This window comes from Falco peregrinus, chromosome 15 (genome assembly GCF_023634155.1).
Source record: "Falco peregrinus isolate bFalPer1 chromosome 15, bFalPer1.pri, whole genome shotgun sequence".
In the NCBI taxonomy this organism is placed as follows: domain Eukaryota; kingdom Metazoa; phylum Chordata; class Aves; order Falconiformes; family Falconidae; genus Falco; species Falco peregrinus.
The window spans coordinates 6970237-6984706 of NC_073735.1; the positions used below are offsets into that span (position 1 = coordinate 6970237).

General features: G+C 58.4%; 2 protein-coding genes across 3 annotated transcripts in view; both read left to right on the plus strand.

The window, feature by feature from the left end:
• The first annotated feature begins 100 nt into the window (after positions 1-100).
• On the plus strand, positions 101-3822 carry FXYD2 (FXYD domain containing ion transport regulator 2). The gene is made up of 6 exons (XM_027790373.2): positions 101-1271; positions 2082-2120; positions 2264-2338; positions 3230-3263; positions 3409-3439; positions 3621-3822. Exons 1-5 carry the CDS (start codon positions 1178-1180, stop codon positions 3431-3433), a joined length of 267 nt encoding a protein of 88 aa, XP_027646174.1. The 5' UTR covers positions 101-1177; the 3' UTR covers positions 3434-3439; positions 3621-3822.
• A 7512-nt stretch (positions 3823-11334) lies between these two features.
• The window catches only part of DSCAML1 (DS cell adhesion molecule like 1), a 113927-nt gene continuing 110791 nt past the window's right edge, over positions 11335-14470 (plus strand). Inside the window, exon 1 of one of the 2 annotated variants that reach the window (XM_055819441.1) lies at positions 11335-11518. In XM_055819441.1, the coding sequence (XP_055675416.1) occupies positions 11476-11518 (43 nt within the window). In that variant the 5' untranslated portion in view covers positions 11335-11475. The remainder of the gene's footprint in view (positions 11519-14470) is intronic. The other variant, XM_055819442.1, reaches the window with a different exon arrangement.

Genomic DNA, 14470 nt, shown 5'->3' on the forward strand with positions numbered 1-14470 from the left:
CATCTCAAGGGCCGTGGCGTTTTCCAGGGGAGCGAGGGCCGAGGGCTCCAGCTCTGCCGGCCAGGCTGGCTGGGTGAGCTGGCGAGCAGCTTCCCACACCATCCCTCTGTGGCTGGGCAGCGCTGGCAGCCAGGCTGGGCTGGAGGGGAGCAGTGGCAGCACACCCCCCGGGCAGCACAGACCGGCTTTGTGCTAGCAGCAATGGGCCATCCGAGCCCCTTCCCTGCCGCCTCGCTTTTTTTTTGCAGCCACCAGCAGTTTCAACAATAGCCAGAGGCCGTGTGAAGGGAGCGCGTGAGTGGCGAGCCCGGCTGCACAGCCCCGAGGGACGTGGGCACAGAGCCTCCTTGTCCCTCAGACTTTTTGGGAGCTTCTGTATGGCAGCTGTTGGCATGCCGATGCTGAGTACCTCCTCAGCTCCAGGACAGTGGGGCTACCCAGCTGGCCCCATGCATCATCCTCCCAGGGCTTGGCTTCACCCCACGGTGCAAGAGCTGAGCTGCCGTGGGCTCCAGGCGCCTGCGCTCCTCGGCCAGGGCTGCGCCATGGGCATGGCAAGGGGAACGCTCTCCTGGGGCTGGCTCCCCCCAGCCACCACAGCAGTAATCGGCTTGGGCACGTGACTCCTGCTCACTGATTGTGAGATTAGACCAAACTGGATTGAACAGCCCGCCTGGCAGCTGGCCTCGCCACCCAGGGCTGGGGCTGGCACAGCCCCGAGGGGTGCAGCATCGTGGTACCCACCACTGGGCAGGGATGTGACGCAGACATCACTGTGTTGAGGTGCTCCAGGGCCCCCCAAATGGCTCAGTGCTGGGCTGGGAGGCACTGATGCCACTGTCGCGGGGACCTGTGGCACCAGGCTGCAGGGACAGGGCATGTCATCCACTTCTCTCTAGCAAAAGGCAGTCTCAGCCTGTACCCGAGCCCATCCCTCTGCCTTTGCAGCGGGAGGTAAAATGCAGTTGGCCTGACATTTGGAAAGTGAGGGAGGGTGTGCTGCCCCGCTCCCGGCTGGGACACCCACGACTCCAGGGTGCCCAGCCCTCCCCGCCAGCTGGCACGGTGGGTGCGCATCCTGCCCTCCCCTCCCGGGCCTCCTTCCCAAAGGCGGGCAGGAGCCCTGCGCCTCCCCTCGTGACTGCGATAAACATTACACGGAGGCCGTTAATGTTTAATGAGGTTTGTCCCCCAATTAACGTGCTTTCCCGTGGGTGCCTGCTGCCAGAGCGAGGTGCCTGCTGGACGACACACCAACACGATGGGTGATGGTAAGGGTGCTCCGGCACTGCTGGCACTCTGCTGGCCTCATCCCAAAGGGGCTTTCCTGGGAGGGCAGATGCCTTCATGGGGGCATCTCTATTCAAGGAGCAGGGCTGGTCCCTCCTGCCATGCAGAAGCCTGCATAGGGGAAGCTTTCACAGGAGAATTTGGGGGAGATGTGGGGACGAATCCCCAGAGCTCTGCAGCCCACTGGCACATGGGTACTGACTGGTGTTTGGCTTCTCAGGAGGATTTCTCCTTCCAAACAGCTCCTGGCAGAGGGACACGCAGTCAGGTAAGGTGGTTCGAGCGGTGACACGCAGCCGTCAGATGGACGAGTTGGCCAGCACAGAGGGAGGCTGCCAGGATGCACCCCAGTGCAAGGTGTCAGCCCGAGAGGTTGTTCAGGGCTCGGTGCCGTGGGAGCAGAGCCATCGCTGCCCTGCCGAGTCCTGCGGGCAGCAGCACTCCCCAAGGGCACTGCGAAGGCGGCTCTGCTGATGGCACAGCCTTAGCAAACAGCCACCAGCTGCTGCAAATGATTGAGCTGGGTCCCTGTCCACAGCTTCACCTGGAGCTTGAAGACTCCCGTGCATCCTGTGTGAATACATCCTGCGAATGCACCGTGAACTTTAAACTTCCTGGGTGAAAAACTGGAGTCTGGGAATCCTTTACTGGTTCGGTTAGACTGTTAGGAAGTCAAAACACTCTTGCTTGCTTCATTCCTGATATTTCCCACCTCGCCTCCCTGTCCAGGCGCCCACCGCGAGCCCAGCGCCCAGGCCCTGGCTCTCACTTGGGTTTCTCCTCTTTTCCAGAGCAAGCACCTGAGCAGAGCCCAGACAGGTTCAGCTATGGTGAGTGCCCGCCCCGTGCAGCCAGGGGGCTGTGGGCAGGGGGACAGGCAGCCCACTCCCACGCCTGCCCACAGGCTCTCTGCTGCGGGCTCAGCCAGGTGCCTCAGCCCGGCTGATGCCTGCTTGGCTCTCCTCCTCCCCAGACTATGAGACCATCCGCAATGGGGGGCTGATCTTCGCCGTCGTGGCTTTTGTTGTCGGGCTCCTCATCATCCTCAGTAAGTGCCTTGGGTGGGCTGGACACCTCCCTCAGCTCTGTTCCCCTGCATGTGGCCCCTTCTCCACTCGCCTCCCTCCTTGCCCCGTGCCAAGCGCTGGCTGGGTGCCAGGGCAGGGGGGCTGCCGACCCTGCCCCACCACGCGGGGGGTGGCCATCGCCTGCAGCCGGGGCTGCCTGGGAAATTTCCATCTAGGCAAGCTCCCAACAGAAAGTGAGTTGGGAAGGAGACCACATAAATATTTAGCATTTCCCTGCCAGTGTCAAGGCTTCAGAGGGAAGGTCACTAATTAAAAATAGCAGAGAAAACTCTGACATTTCCAGAGTGAGAAACCAGCTTTCCCAGAGCCCTCAGACTTTGGCAGCTCCAGGAGAGATCCAGTGCGGAGCGTGCAGGGCACCCTGTGACCCTGCCTATGCCCACAGGCACTGCCTGCTTCGCTCCACAGGGCAGCTGCAGCATCGCTGCTGCATGCAGTGATGCTGCCCAGCGGTTTTAGGGAGAAAGATAAGAAAATCGCCTGGATTTGCAATTGCAAGGGCAGCTTAGGGGGAAAGACAGACATCTGAGCAGGCTTTTGTGGCTTTCGCTTTGCTGGGCAGTGCCACAGCTGCAGCCTCGGGGTCTGGGGTGGTGCAGGGGGGCTGGCCAGGCTGCATGTGGGGGGTTGGTGTGTCCCCATGTTAGTGGAAGGCATGTAGGGCCTCCCCACCCCCAGCATGGAGGCAGGAGGGCTTGGGGTTTCCCACAGGAGCCAAACCCAGTGGTCCCGGGCAGGGGGACAAGCCTGCAAGCAGGACTGCTTCACCGGAGCAGGGTGGGGGTGAGATGAGGTGGGCTGGGGAATGCTCCAGCCACAACAAGCCACAACAATGCTCCTCTTGCCCCCAGGCCGGCGGTTCCACTGTGGCAGGAAGAAGAGGAGGTGGGTATCACTTGGTTTTCAGGCAGCCTCATCTCCCCTCCCCATCCTAGTACTGCCAACTGAAAGGCTGGGGTCTCCGCTCGTGCTCCCTTCCATCCCAGCTGTGTTGCCCAGCATAACACATCTCTTGCTTTTCACTCCACAGACAAGGAAACGAGGAAGACCTGTAGCTGCAGGTAGGTGGCAGGAGGATGCACCCAGCTGGCAGCCAGGCTCCCTGGGTCTGCCTGTGCCAGCAGTGATGCTCCGAGGCACCCGTGCTTTGGGGAAGCACCTACACAAAGGTTTGTCTCAGGAGGAGAGAAGCTACGACATGCTGACCTCTGTGGCCATGTAACCCTCCCACTCTGGTTTCAGAGCTGACATGCCGCCACGGAAGCAAACCTCCATCCGAAGCAGAGAAGCCCTTGCCAAAGGCCACCCCTCACCCCGCTCCAGTGGATCCGTTACCCTGCTCACCCCAGGCAAAGCCGGAACGCAAATTGCCCTTGTGCTTTCCCCTCTGTTAGATTCAGCAAAAGTTTCTTGGCTAATAAAGTTCAAGCTGAGAGAGGTTAAACTTTGTGCCTGCAGCATTTGAATCACCCTCTCCTGGCCCGGCACCAATGACTTTTCTGCCCTGCAGAAATCTTCCAGCACAGACCCAAGAAAGGTTTCTGCTGGCTCCTTCACAGCATGGGGCAGTCTGCTGGCTCGGCTCCGCTCTGGCTTTGCACCAGTTGCACCAGGGCCTGCGGAGGAAGGGCTGTTCCTGCCCCAGCCACCCTTTGAAGAAACACCTCTCTCACCTAGTGTGAAGGCTGGCTGGGAGTGCCTGAGTCCTGCGGCACATGCCCTTCCTCTGGGATAGCCAGCCAGGGGCTCACAGCCGTGCCTGCGCTGTGCAGGCTGCAATTCCGATGGAGAAGTGGGCATGTGCTGTCTGTGCAGGGCTGTTTGCATGCTTGCTTGCTTGGAGGGCTTGATCCAGGCGTCCTTCTCGGGCAGGAACAGGGCTGGGGTGGTGCATCCACCTCTTTGGTGTCACAGCGTCTCTCAGCTTTGGATACGGACAGAAACAGTCCTTTAAAAAATATATATAAATACAGCGCACAGCTCTCTCAGAAATGGGTGGTGAGCATGGAGGGAGGCTCCCTCTGAGCAGCAGCGAGCAGGACCGAAAGGGACATCCTGCACCCAGGGGGGCAGCTCTGCTGGTCCAAGCACTGTGGGGAGCAGGCGGCCCCCAGCCCCCTGGAGCCCTCCCCCTGGAGCCCTTGGGGCCGAAGGTGAGCCCTGGGTCACCCGGAGCCGGCAGCCAGGCAGGCCTTGCAGGGGCAGGTGAGGTGGGGAGCTCACTGCCAGCTCCAGCAGCACGGGGTGCTTTGCTGGGGAATGCTCTGGGAGAGGAGCCCATGGGAGCCCCATCCCCATTGTGGGGCTTGGCCAGCTGGGGAAGGGCTCCTGCTCGGCTCCAGGGGTTCCCTCCCTTTTCCTGGAGCCCCTGTAGCCTGTGGGCGCTCAGCCATGAACTACACCACATTGCAAGCCCCACCGTCCAGGTGCTACTGCCAGGGGACAAACCAGCCCACTGGGTCCACTGGGCCGTCAATTGAGGTCAGGCAATGGCAGTAAAATAGGATTAGGTGGGAGAAGGTTATTAGGCAAAATCCGTGCAATTTGTCTAATCTGAGGTGCTTATTTAACACAGTAAGGAGATTATTTTGAAATATAATTTTGACTTGCTACTGACCCACTAATAAAGACCCGTTGCAGCTTTGCACAGCTTGAACAGGAACCAGAGTCCTTCAGCAGAGGGAGAAAAATGCCTGTTGAGCAGCACAGACAAGCTGCAGGGTTTGCTTGCAGCAGAGCTGGTCCTGCCTGCTTCCTGATCCTCACCGGCGAGGTGTGCGGTGCGGCTGTGTCCCCTGAAGAAGCGGCAAAAGGGCACAGCAGCCAGGAAGGCAGCCGGCGTATGAAATCAGCCCGTCCTCAGCAGGGTCCCACATCCTCGAGGTCCAGGGCTCCCTGTCTTCCCCAGCGTCTGAGCGTGCCAGGGCTCAGGGCACAGGCATGCCCTTCAGGGTGCGCGTCCCCTGGGGAGCCCTGCAGACAGACCCCCTGCAGCTCCAAGGGAGGGGATTAAGGGGAGCAAAAAGCCGTGCCTGGCTCCTGCACAGGGGGATCTCTGTCTCGGCACCAGATGGCATTAATAGCATTATTCTGCATGGCTCGCGCACACCCACGTGTGCACGCACGCTCGCACAGCCCTTTGCACCCCTGGCTGGGGCTGGGGGTCGGGGATGCTGGCAGGGTGTGCGGCAGCAGGGCAGGGGACGCTGCCAACACTTGAAGGTTTGCGCTGGGGGTTGCATTTGGAAGCCAGGCTATGAGCAGAGTTAAACTGCAGGCAGCCCTCTGGAGGACGTAGCCAGGGAACCTGGGAAGCAGGAACAGGGGAAAGGCATAAGCAAATTATATGATGCATGGTAAATGTGGCCTCCGCGTGCCAGGGGAAAGGGTGCTGCCAGCAGCCCCTGCTCACCGGGTTGGCACACAGGCGTAAGCCACCTCCAAGGCAGGGTTCTTTGCCCTTCTCCATGCCTCCGCAGTCCTTTGCTTTGGATATCGAGCCCAGGAGCTGTGGGAGTAGGAAGCCGGGAAGAACACAGGGAAAGGCCACCATGTCTCTGCTCGGCTGCCTTTCTCATGCTGCTGCCCCAGTGAGAGGCTCCTGCTCTCCCCAGGACCGGGGCGGGGGGAGTCATGGTCCCCATCGGAGGGTGCCCCGTGGGACAAGCCCCAGTGCCGCAGGTCAGCTGGGAGCTGTGGCCTCTGTGAGGAGGTGTTCGTCTTCTCCCCTGAACCAGGCAATCTTGGAGGATTTCCCTCTCAGTCCCTTGAGCCATTAATCTCCTCAAAGTAAATCTTTTCAGTGACACAAAGGGGATTGGGTAAATAATACAGTGGACAAATGGAGTGTCCTTTTCCTCTGGGAAGACTTCCAGTTCTGAACAGCTTCCCCTTGGCACTGGCTATTCCCTGTTTGCTCCACCGGTCTCTGGATGGACAGGTAGGAGGGAGAGGAGCTCTGGCCAGCCTGTGGCTTGGCCAGCTTTTGTGCTTAATCCACGAGTGAATGTGAGGAGACGAGGCACCAGGATCAGGAGGAGCATCAGCCAGGGAGGCTGGCTACTCAGCTCACCCAGCCTGGAGCCTGCCAGCACTCCTCCACCACCTCCATGATGCCAGGGATGCATTTGGCCCGTGAGGAAATGTGTATGCAAAATGTCTCCTCATTAGTTAAAACAGGAGAGCAGCAAATGGTGACTAATGGAGCCAAAGAGGAACACTTGACAACACGGAGAGATGGGGCTGGGCTGGCGGGGAGCCAGCCACACGCCTCAGTCTCCCTTTGTTCTGCTCCCAAAAAGGCAGCGCATCCAGCAACGGCAACGTGTCTGCCAAAACAGCAGCGCTCCACGGTCTTGCATTACCCTCCCAACCAAAGTACATAACGTTTCAGCCTCACCTCCACGTCGCACGTGCCCCGAAGCAGCGGTTCTTAGGAAATGACTGCTCGTGCTGAGGTGGATGGCTGCCGCAGGATGGTGCCCAGCAGCTCGGCTTGGGCAACGGGAGCCCAGGGATGGACAGGACGGCTCCTGGCGGCGGGTTTCACAGTGGGCTGAAGGTGGGAAGCAAAGAAGGATCCCGGTGACTTCACCCCGTGTGCCTCAGGACCGTGCTTTGCCCCTGCTAAAGACTTTGCAGAGCCCTTGGCGACTGCAGGCTCGCCCTGGGGTGGCCAGGGCGTGCAGGGCGCTCGCCTTCCCCGGGACGGGCTGCCCCCTGCTCGCTCGGTAGCGCCGTGACACTAGAGGGAAGCAGCGATCAAGCTTCTGCCCTGGAAGCGGCTTTCCCGGGAAGCGGGAGCGCGGGCTGGTCCCGCAGCATCCCGGCTGCCCGCTCCTGCCCGCGGCACGGGGTCCCGCCTGGCCCCGGGGGGGCGAGCCCTGCACAAGCAGCCCCCTGGGGAAACGCAGCACCTCCTGTAGTGCGAGGGCCCAAGGGGCTCAAGGAGGATGTTTTGGCGTACGAGCCCCTTGCCGCCGACGGGGCATCCTTCCTCCCACCGCCCATCTGGCAGCCCTCTGCTGCTGGGGAAACTGAGGCACGGAGAGGGGCTGCGACATACCCGCAGGCAAGGTGGGGGACCTCCTCCCCCTCAGCACCACCCGGGGTACGGCAGAGGCCAGCCCTGGGGGTGGGGAGCTGCTGCCCCATGCCTGGGCTGCGGAGGAGCATGGGGGGTCAGGCCAGGCATCGCTGCAAGGGTCGGTGCCTGGACAGACCCCTCCGGGAGCGCCCAGCCCCTTCACGCCCAGGTGGTCCCACAGTCAGCCCAGCTGCAGCCTGTCCTGCAATCACCCCCAAAGCCTTTTTCCTCCTCTGCCCTGAAGGTACTTGTTTTACCTGTGGGGTTACTGGTGGGACTGGGCTGGCAGCGGTGGCTGGGGGGGGGGGGGGGGCGGCTGTTAGGCAGGGCAAAGCCCCTCGCTCCCGACGGAGGTGGGTGGCTGGTGAGGGCTCACAGCAGGCAGGATCTGCTCACCGGAGGGGCACTCCCAGGCTAAGGTCACAACTGCGTGGGAAGTGCTTTGTGGAAATCGGCTCGTGCCAGATAAGTAACCCTGTTGTTTTAATGACTGCTTCCTCTGGGGGATTTGTCTGGGAGGGTGGCCGAGGGCATGGGGCTGGGGACCAGTGGGAGGTGGGGTATGCACTAGCTGGAGTGATGCTGGGGTGAGGGATGTTCCCCACAGGGCTGCGAGCCCCTCCGCAGCACCCCTTTCCTGGCATGGGTGACCGCAGCTGGCCCCGGTAGCTGAGGAGGTGCCTGTTAGGGCCTGCCTTTTGGCTGTTCTCCCTGGTGACCCTCTGCGTGCTGGTATGGGGGTGGGTTTTTGCATGAGTGGAAGAATTACCCTTGGGGGAAGGCACCTGGCTGGCTAACGGGGTCCTCAAGCACAGGGCACCCCTGTAATCCCCAGAGCTGTGGGGTTTGGGGATCCTGGAGCTGACTGTAAATGCTGCCCAGGGTCAGAAAAAATGCCGGGGATGGGGAGGATGAAGGAGGTGGCAATGCTGTCCCTTACCCTTGGGGAGAGGTGGAAGCATGTCCTTTGTGGGAAAGGCCCTGCTGTGTGTGTTCTGCTGTGGTGAAGTGCTGAGGGTCCCCCCTCCTGAAGCAGGAAGCCTCTTGGGGGTCAGGACTGTGCTTAGGCATGCATTGCTCTAATTTCTCCTGTGTCTTGTGTGGTGTTTGGCCCAGGGAATTAATTCCTTGGTATGTGGTTCACCTTCCAGCTAGCTGTGCAGCTAGGCTTGCCGCTGGCTCTGCCAGCTTGCTTGCTCCCAGCTAGCAGGTTAGTGGCTACAGGGAGTGCTAGACATGCTTCTCCCAGTGTGTCAGCGCTGGCCTCAATTCCTGGGAGCCTCCTATGTGCTGCCAAAGTGCAGGCTGGCACTGCCCAAATAATTAACCTGATGGTTTTCAGCCCTGCGTGATCACAGCTGTATGAAGCACAGGACGCTGTTCCGGCCTGGCGATGGGTGGATGGTAGCAGGGTACCAGCTTTCCTGGCTGAATGCTCAGGCAAAGGCCATGCACAAATGCTTCCTCTGCGTATTCAAATGTGGGAGCTGTGGGAAGGCTGATGTCCCCAAATGGTGGCTGCTGGGCAGGAGCCAAGTCCCAGGTGTGGGTTCGCAGGAGCCAGCTCCGGGGAGCACCTGGCTGCCTGCTCTCTGCTGCCAGACCCGCATGTGTGTCTGGGCTCAGGAGGCTGACAAATGGTCTGGGCTGAACAGTCAATGGAGGAGCAAACCGGGCCGTAATGAACAGCACAGACTGCTCAAGGACTCGCCATGGCTCCCTGAGCGTGACATGGGGCTGGTCATTCACCCTGTCAGCTTTTAGTTGTTGTCTTTTTGTCTTTTCTCGTGCTGCTTCCCGTCTTGCCAGCAGATGCTGTCCTGCCCTGCAGGAAGGAGCCTTTGGCAGGGGGATGTTAGTGCTCTGGGTACAGGCTGGTTCTCTGAGCTAGGGATGATGAGGAAACTCACTGGAGATGCTGAACAGCCAAGGGAGCTAAAAATGAACTGGTGAGTGGCATTTACTCCCCCTGCGCATGTGCCTCAAAAAGAGATCTGTGAGGCCCTGCAGGTGCTGTGCCAGCGAGTGCCCCGCCAGCCCACCCGGTTTCATTCACCCCTGAGCATAGGAGTAGAAACTGCACCTGAGTCCATGGCATTGCGTGCTGGATAGCAATCTGCTGTGGCAGTTTCTGTGGCTGCAAGATTGCTGTTAGGTAGGCTGGCCTGTGCTTCCATCCTGCAGCAGCTGCCGGGGAGGGAAGGGGGCAGATGCCTGGCATGTGGCTGGGGGTCCCCCAAGCCTGGGATTTGCTTGTTGCCTGGCGTATTGGCCTGAATACCAATTTCCTTGCTAAGCTAACATCTGTATGTGGATGTAGGTGGTGATGGAAATGCACCTTGATTCCTAGAGGGGTGTGTGGGCACTGGGTGTGCATCAGCTGCTGCCTCATCACCTCTCAGGACATTGGTGACACGGGCAGGGGTACGAACATGCCAGCAGCGTGGGGCCCGGGGAGGAGCTTGTGCATGTGTGGGAGGGCTGTGTGCTGGGGACACCCACGCACGGTGACAGAGCTGCTGAGGTGGCCTGGGAATGGGCTGAGGGGGGGTTGGTGACGGAGCTTGGCAGCAGCGAGGAAGGAGAAGCACCTCCTGGGAGAGGAGAGACCATGGCGTGTTGGACCCGCACAGCACCAGCACAGTGTTTGCTCCAGCCTCTGCTGCTGGCTTTCTGTCCCTGAGGTCTGGGCAGGTGTCTGTGTGGGTTAGGTGACAGCTGGCCTTGTCGTGCTTGTCACTAAAATGAGGGTATCTCTGGCGTGGGTGGCCTGGAGTAGGGAGGGGAAGGGGGACACACGGGGTGGGTGTGTGGGAGCCTTAGCCCTGCCAGCTTCTCCGTGTCCTTCCTCTGTGAAACGGGAATCGCTCACCCACGCTGTGCAAGTACCACCTCGGCGGTGTGGGTGAACTCTGGTTCTTCCACGGGACTCCCAAGTATGAAGAATTGCAATGAACCGGTGTGGGTTGAAAATGGCCAGGGAGCAGCTGTTTTTCCATATAATTTGTTTTTTATTTGCTGGGTGATGATGGTTAGGTTTTCAACTAAATCTGAACAGTGCGACTTTTAAAAATCAGTACATGATGCTTATTCTACTCGTTATTTTGTTTGAAATTGGAATGCTTCAATCTTCCTGTTTATTTTCCAACAAACTGGGATTGGAAAAGCTGTTTTGGAAAGCAAGGAAAACCTGCTACAATCACTTCAAGAAAAGGCTTTCTGAAGTGCTCCAGATAAATTGCCTTTGGTGCGAATAAATCTTGGGGAGTAAGATCCTAGGCTGGAGCGAAGCCTTGGGTAACCACCCCCCAAAGTAAAGCATTAACTAGTATTTATTTGTTATTTGCTGGCTAGAGGGATGAATGCCTAATGAAGTCCGCTAGGCCCGTCTTGTCCGTGCCCCCTGCCATGGGAGCAATGTGGGCTGGTGCCGGAAAACCTGGTTTCTGTCCCCGGGCTGCTCAATAAAGCATCCCAGAGGCCGGGGAGGAGGAGAGCGGGTGGCCTGGTTGTCCCCCTGTTCCCAGCCCCAGACGGGACCGCGGGGCAGAGCCGGAGCCGCCGGTGCGGGATGGGGAGCCGCCGGTGCGGGATGGGGAGCCGCCGGTGCGGGATGGGGAGCCGCCGGTGCGGGATGGGGAGCCGCCGGTGCGGGATGGGGAGCCGCCGGTGCGGGATGGGGAGCCGCCGGTGCGGGATGAGGAGCCGCCGGTGCGGGATGGGGAGCCGCCGGGCAGCCTGCCGGCAGCGGGGCCGGGGCAGCCGCCGCTCGCAGCCCGGGCCGGGCGAGGAGGAGGAGGAGGAGGAAGGCGGGGGCAGGCGCGGCAGCCCGGCCCACCCTCCCGACGCCACTCGCCGGGCTCGGGGAGGAGGAGCGGCTGCAGCTCGGCTCCGGGCACCTCACCCTGGCTGGCAGCGCGGCGGCAGGGAGCGCGGCACGCCGGGGCACCGCACCGGGCACCGCACCGCCCCACATTGCGCCAGCCCCGGGCCACGGCTGCTCTTTATGGCATGTGGCTGGTAACTTTTTTCCTGCTGTACTCTTTGCGGAAAGGTAAGTGGCCCTGGGAAGGGGGTGGGGTGTGTGTGAGAGTGGTAGTGATGGGCTCTCCCCCACTCGTGGCACCCCTCGGGTTGCTTGTCCCCGGAGGTCCCCGTCGTGGGGCTGGGGGCGATGGCGGAGCCGCTCCGGGAGCTCCCCGTGGGCAGCGGGAGTCCCGCACCGACGGGACCGCTCGCAGCATCGCGCTGATCCCGGCGCCTTCCAAACCGCATCCTCCCCCCCGGGAAGGCGGTGGGAAGGGTGGCCCAGCGCCCTGGTGTAAATCCCGTTGGGTGCGGGGCGGGGGGGGGGGAACAACCAGGGAACAAGTGTGTCAAGGAGACACCCGCTTAGGTTAGAGATTAATGTAAAGTTAGAGATTAAGTGACTGCCGTTCGGATCTACAGAGGTAATGCTCCAAACCGACGCTCTGCTAGAGATGCAATTAAAAAAATCAAGGCAAGGAGCCGTGCGTGAGGCAGGCGGTGAAACCGCGGTGCGTTTGGTACAACAATCAATCGACGTTACATAAAGGAATTGCCCGTTCCCAAATCTGTGGGAATTTTTAATTATGTTTCTGTAATAAATTGCCCTTCTTGCACATGACCCAACCTGCAGATGTGGTGATGGAAGTGCCCACCTTTTGGGAAATGGTCTGCTTGGGGGGTGTAAGATGACACTTGCCCTATTTAGCTTTTTTTGACGTTTGAGAACGGTGAGGGGAAAATTTTAGCAGATGAGGAAAGTGAAAGAAAGGGGACGGAGCTGCCTCCTTTCATGAGACTTCTCTTGCTGCCTATTACATTACCCATTTATCTGAATGTTAATCCCATGAAAAATATTTACCAAGGTTTAATAGGGCATCCAGGCCAGTTGTGTGGTGATGATCAATTATTCCATCAATTATTAATTATGGAGTAGCCGTTTTATGTGAGCTGGAGTGAAGCTGCGTTTGGGAGCTTTACCCCAAAATCGCTATTGTGTTATAGGATCCACTGAGCTGAACGTGCCAGCATCTGCTTTGCTTACATTTGCATTTTTTACGGTGCTAAAAGGAAAAAAACAGATCTGAAAATAAATAACTGTGAAGGATGCTATGATTTGTGTGTGTGTCGTCGTCGTCCCCCCCCCCCTCCCCCCAGTCAAAATAATAAAGAGCTGTGCTGGGTTTATTGCTTTTGCATGTTTTCAGCCCCAGCTTCTTGGAAAAGGGATCTCTTCCCACAGAGCTATCTCTTCTGAGAAGAGCAAATTAAAAGCCTCCATTAGCACAACTCCTCATGGCCTCATTTTTTTTTTTTTTTTAAGAAATTAAATGTATCTTCAGTGTTGAACAGACCTGGTGATGGAAAGTGTTAAAGTGAAATGGTTCCAAAGAGAGGACAGCAATACAATGGAAGTTTCATTATAATAATAGGCTAAAAAAAATGAATTGCTTAATGCATGATAAACCTTTTGGATACTTAATATTTCTGGGCATCGAAGCACATCCTTTTAACATGTTCCTGCTGTAGAACAAGAGCTCAAGTAGAAACTGAAAGCAAATACACATTTGATGCAGGGGACCACTGAAGTTTAGAAATCCCTTGATGGGCTGTAGCTGCTTATTTCTCCCCTGCTTATAAAATAACCGAAAATAGGCGGTTGGCAAGCAAACAATCGGGGAGTTGAGCAGGAAGATGGTCTGGCAGTGCGAGCGAGAGCAGCCAGGCAGAGGAGGAGGGGAGGCGAGTGGCAAGCGGTGCGATGAAGAACATACTGGTCAAAATTGAGAGGCTTGGAGCTGGGAAAGCGTCTCCCTGTCTGTTCTTGCTGGATGTCCCTGCCGCCTGATTTATATTGGCATTATATTTACATGATGTTCCTGTATTGGGTGCAGTGAACGATGCAGCTCGCGTTTTTTAATCTTTCCCCATCTCAGCCCCCCAGTGTGGCACAGCGCTCATTTGTCTCTGAAATAAAACATGGAGGCCTCATTAAATGCACGGAGGAGAAGCCTGCAGTGCTGAATTCCTCGCCATGCCCGGTGTTTGTTTATCCTGCGGATAGCCAAAATTTCCCAGCACAAGGAGCCACGATGGTGACTTGCCCGGAGCCCTTACCTGCACCTGGCATGGGCTTAGGGCTGCTCCTGCCTTTGGATGAGAAAATTGATATAGGCAACCCTAGTTATTTCTTGGTGCATTTGTTCTCCGGAGGAATAGGCTGTGCCTTGCACGAGTGGCGGGTGCCAGGGGTGTGCTACCGAGCAGCCCTTCCTGGAGCCAGGGGCTGCCTGGGAGCTGTAGGCTCAGCTTTGGGCAGCTGTGGCACAGGGCACCATTCTGCTGCCGTGCTCTGGTCTCTGCCTATATGGTCCCGAGGCGGAGGGATGGGGAGCGCTCCATCCTCCTTTGAGGTGGCTGAATGAGCCCCGCGCAAGCATAGAGCTGGAAGCCTCTCTTTGTGGCAGGAATTCTTCTGACATGGCAGCATGCGGGTTCTGAGCTGTGCCTTGGATAACATGAAGTCATCTCACACCCAGATAAGCAGGCTGTGAATAAGTGCAACTTCCTAGGAGGGCACGAAGGAGGAAGGTGTGCGGTTGTTGCAGTCGTTGTGACGCGTGCGTTCCTGGGAGGCTTATGCAGTGGCAGGTTTGGGTGCAGAGTGTTTCTTGTCTTTGAAATCTAGATTATAGCCAGCTACATATTTTTACATAATCATGGTTTTGTGAGTTACCCTTTCCCTGCTTGTAGATCCTTAAGAAACAAACCCCACCGCATACAATCTGCATGTCGCCGCCATCATCTGCCAGCAGAGCTGTACCAAACATTTAGGAAATCCATTTCCCGACTCGTGCTAACGCTTGCTGCCTGCCCCAGCTGCTGCCTCTTTGAAAGGGCTGTGCTGGCTCCTCTCCATGAGAGAAGGAAGTGAGTGCAACTTGGAGGGGGGAAGAAGGTGAGCGAGGTTTCAGAGCTT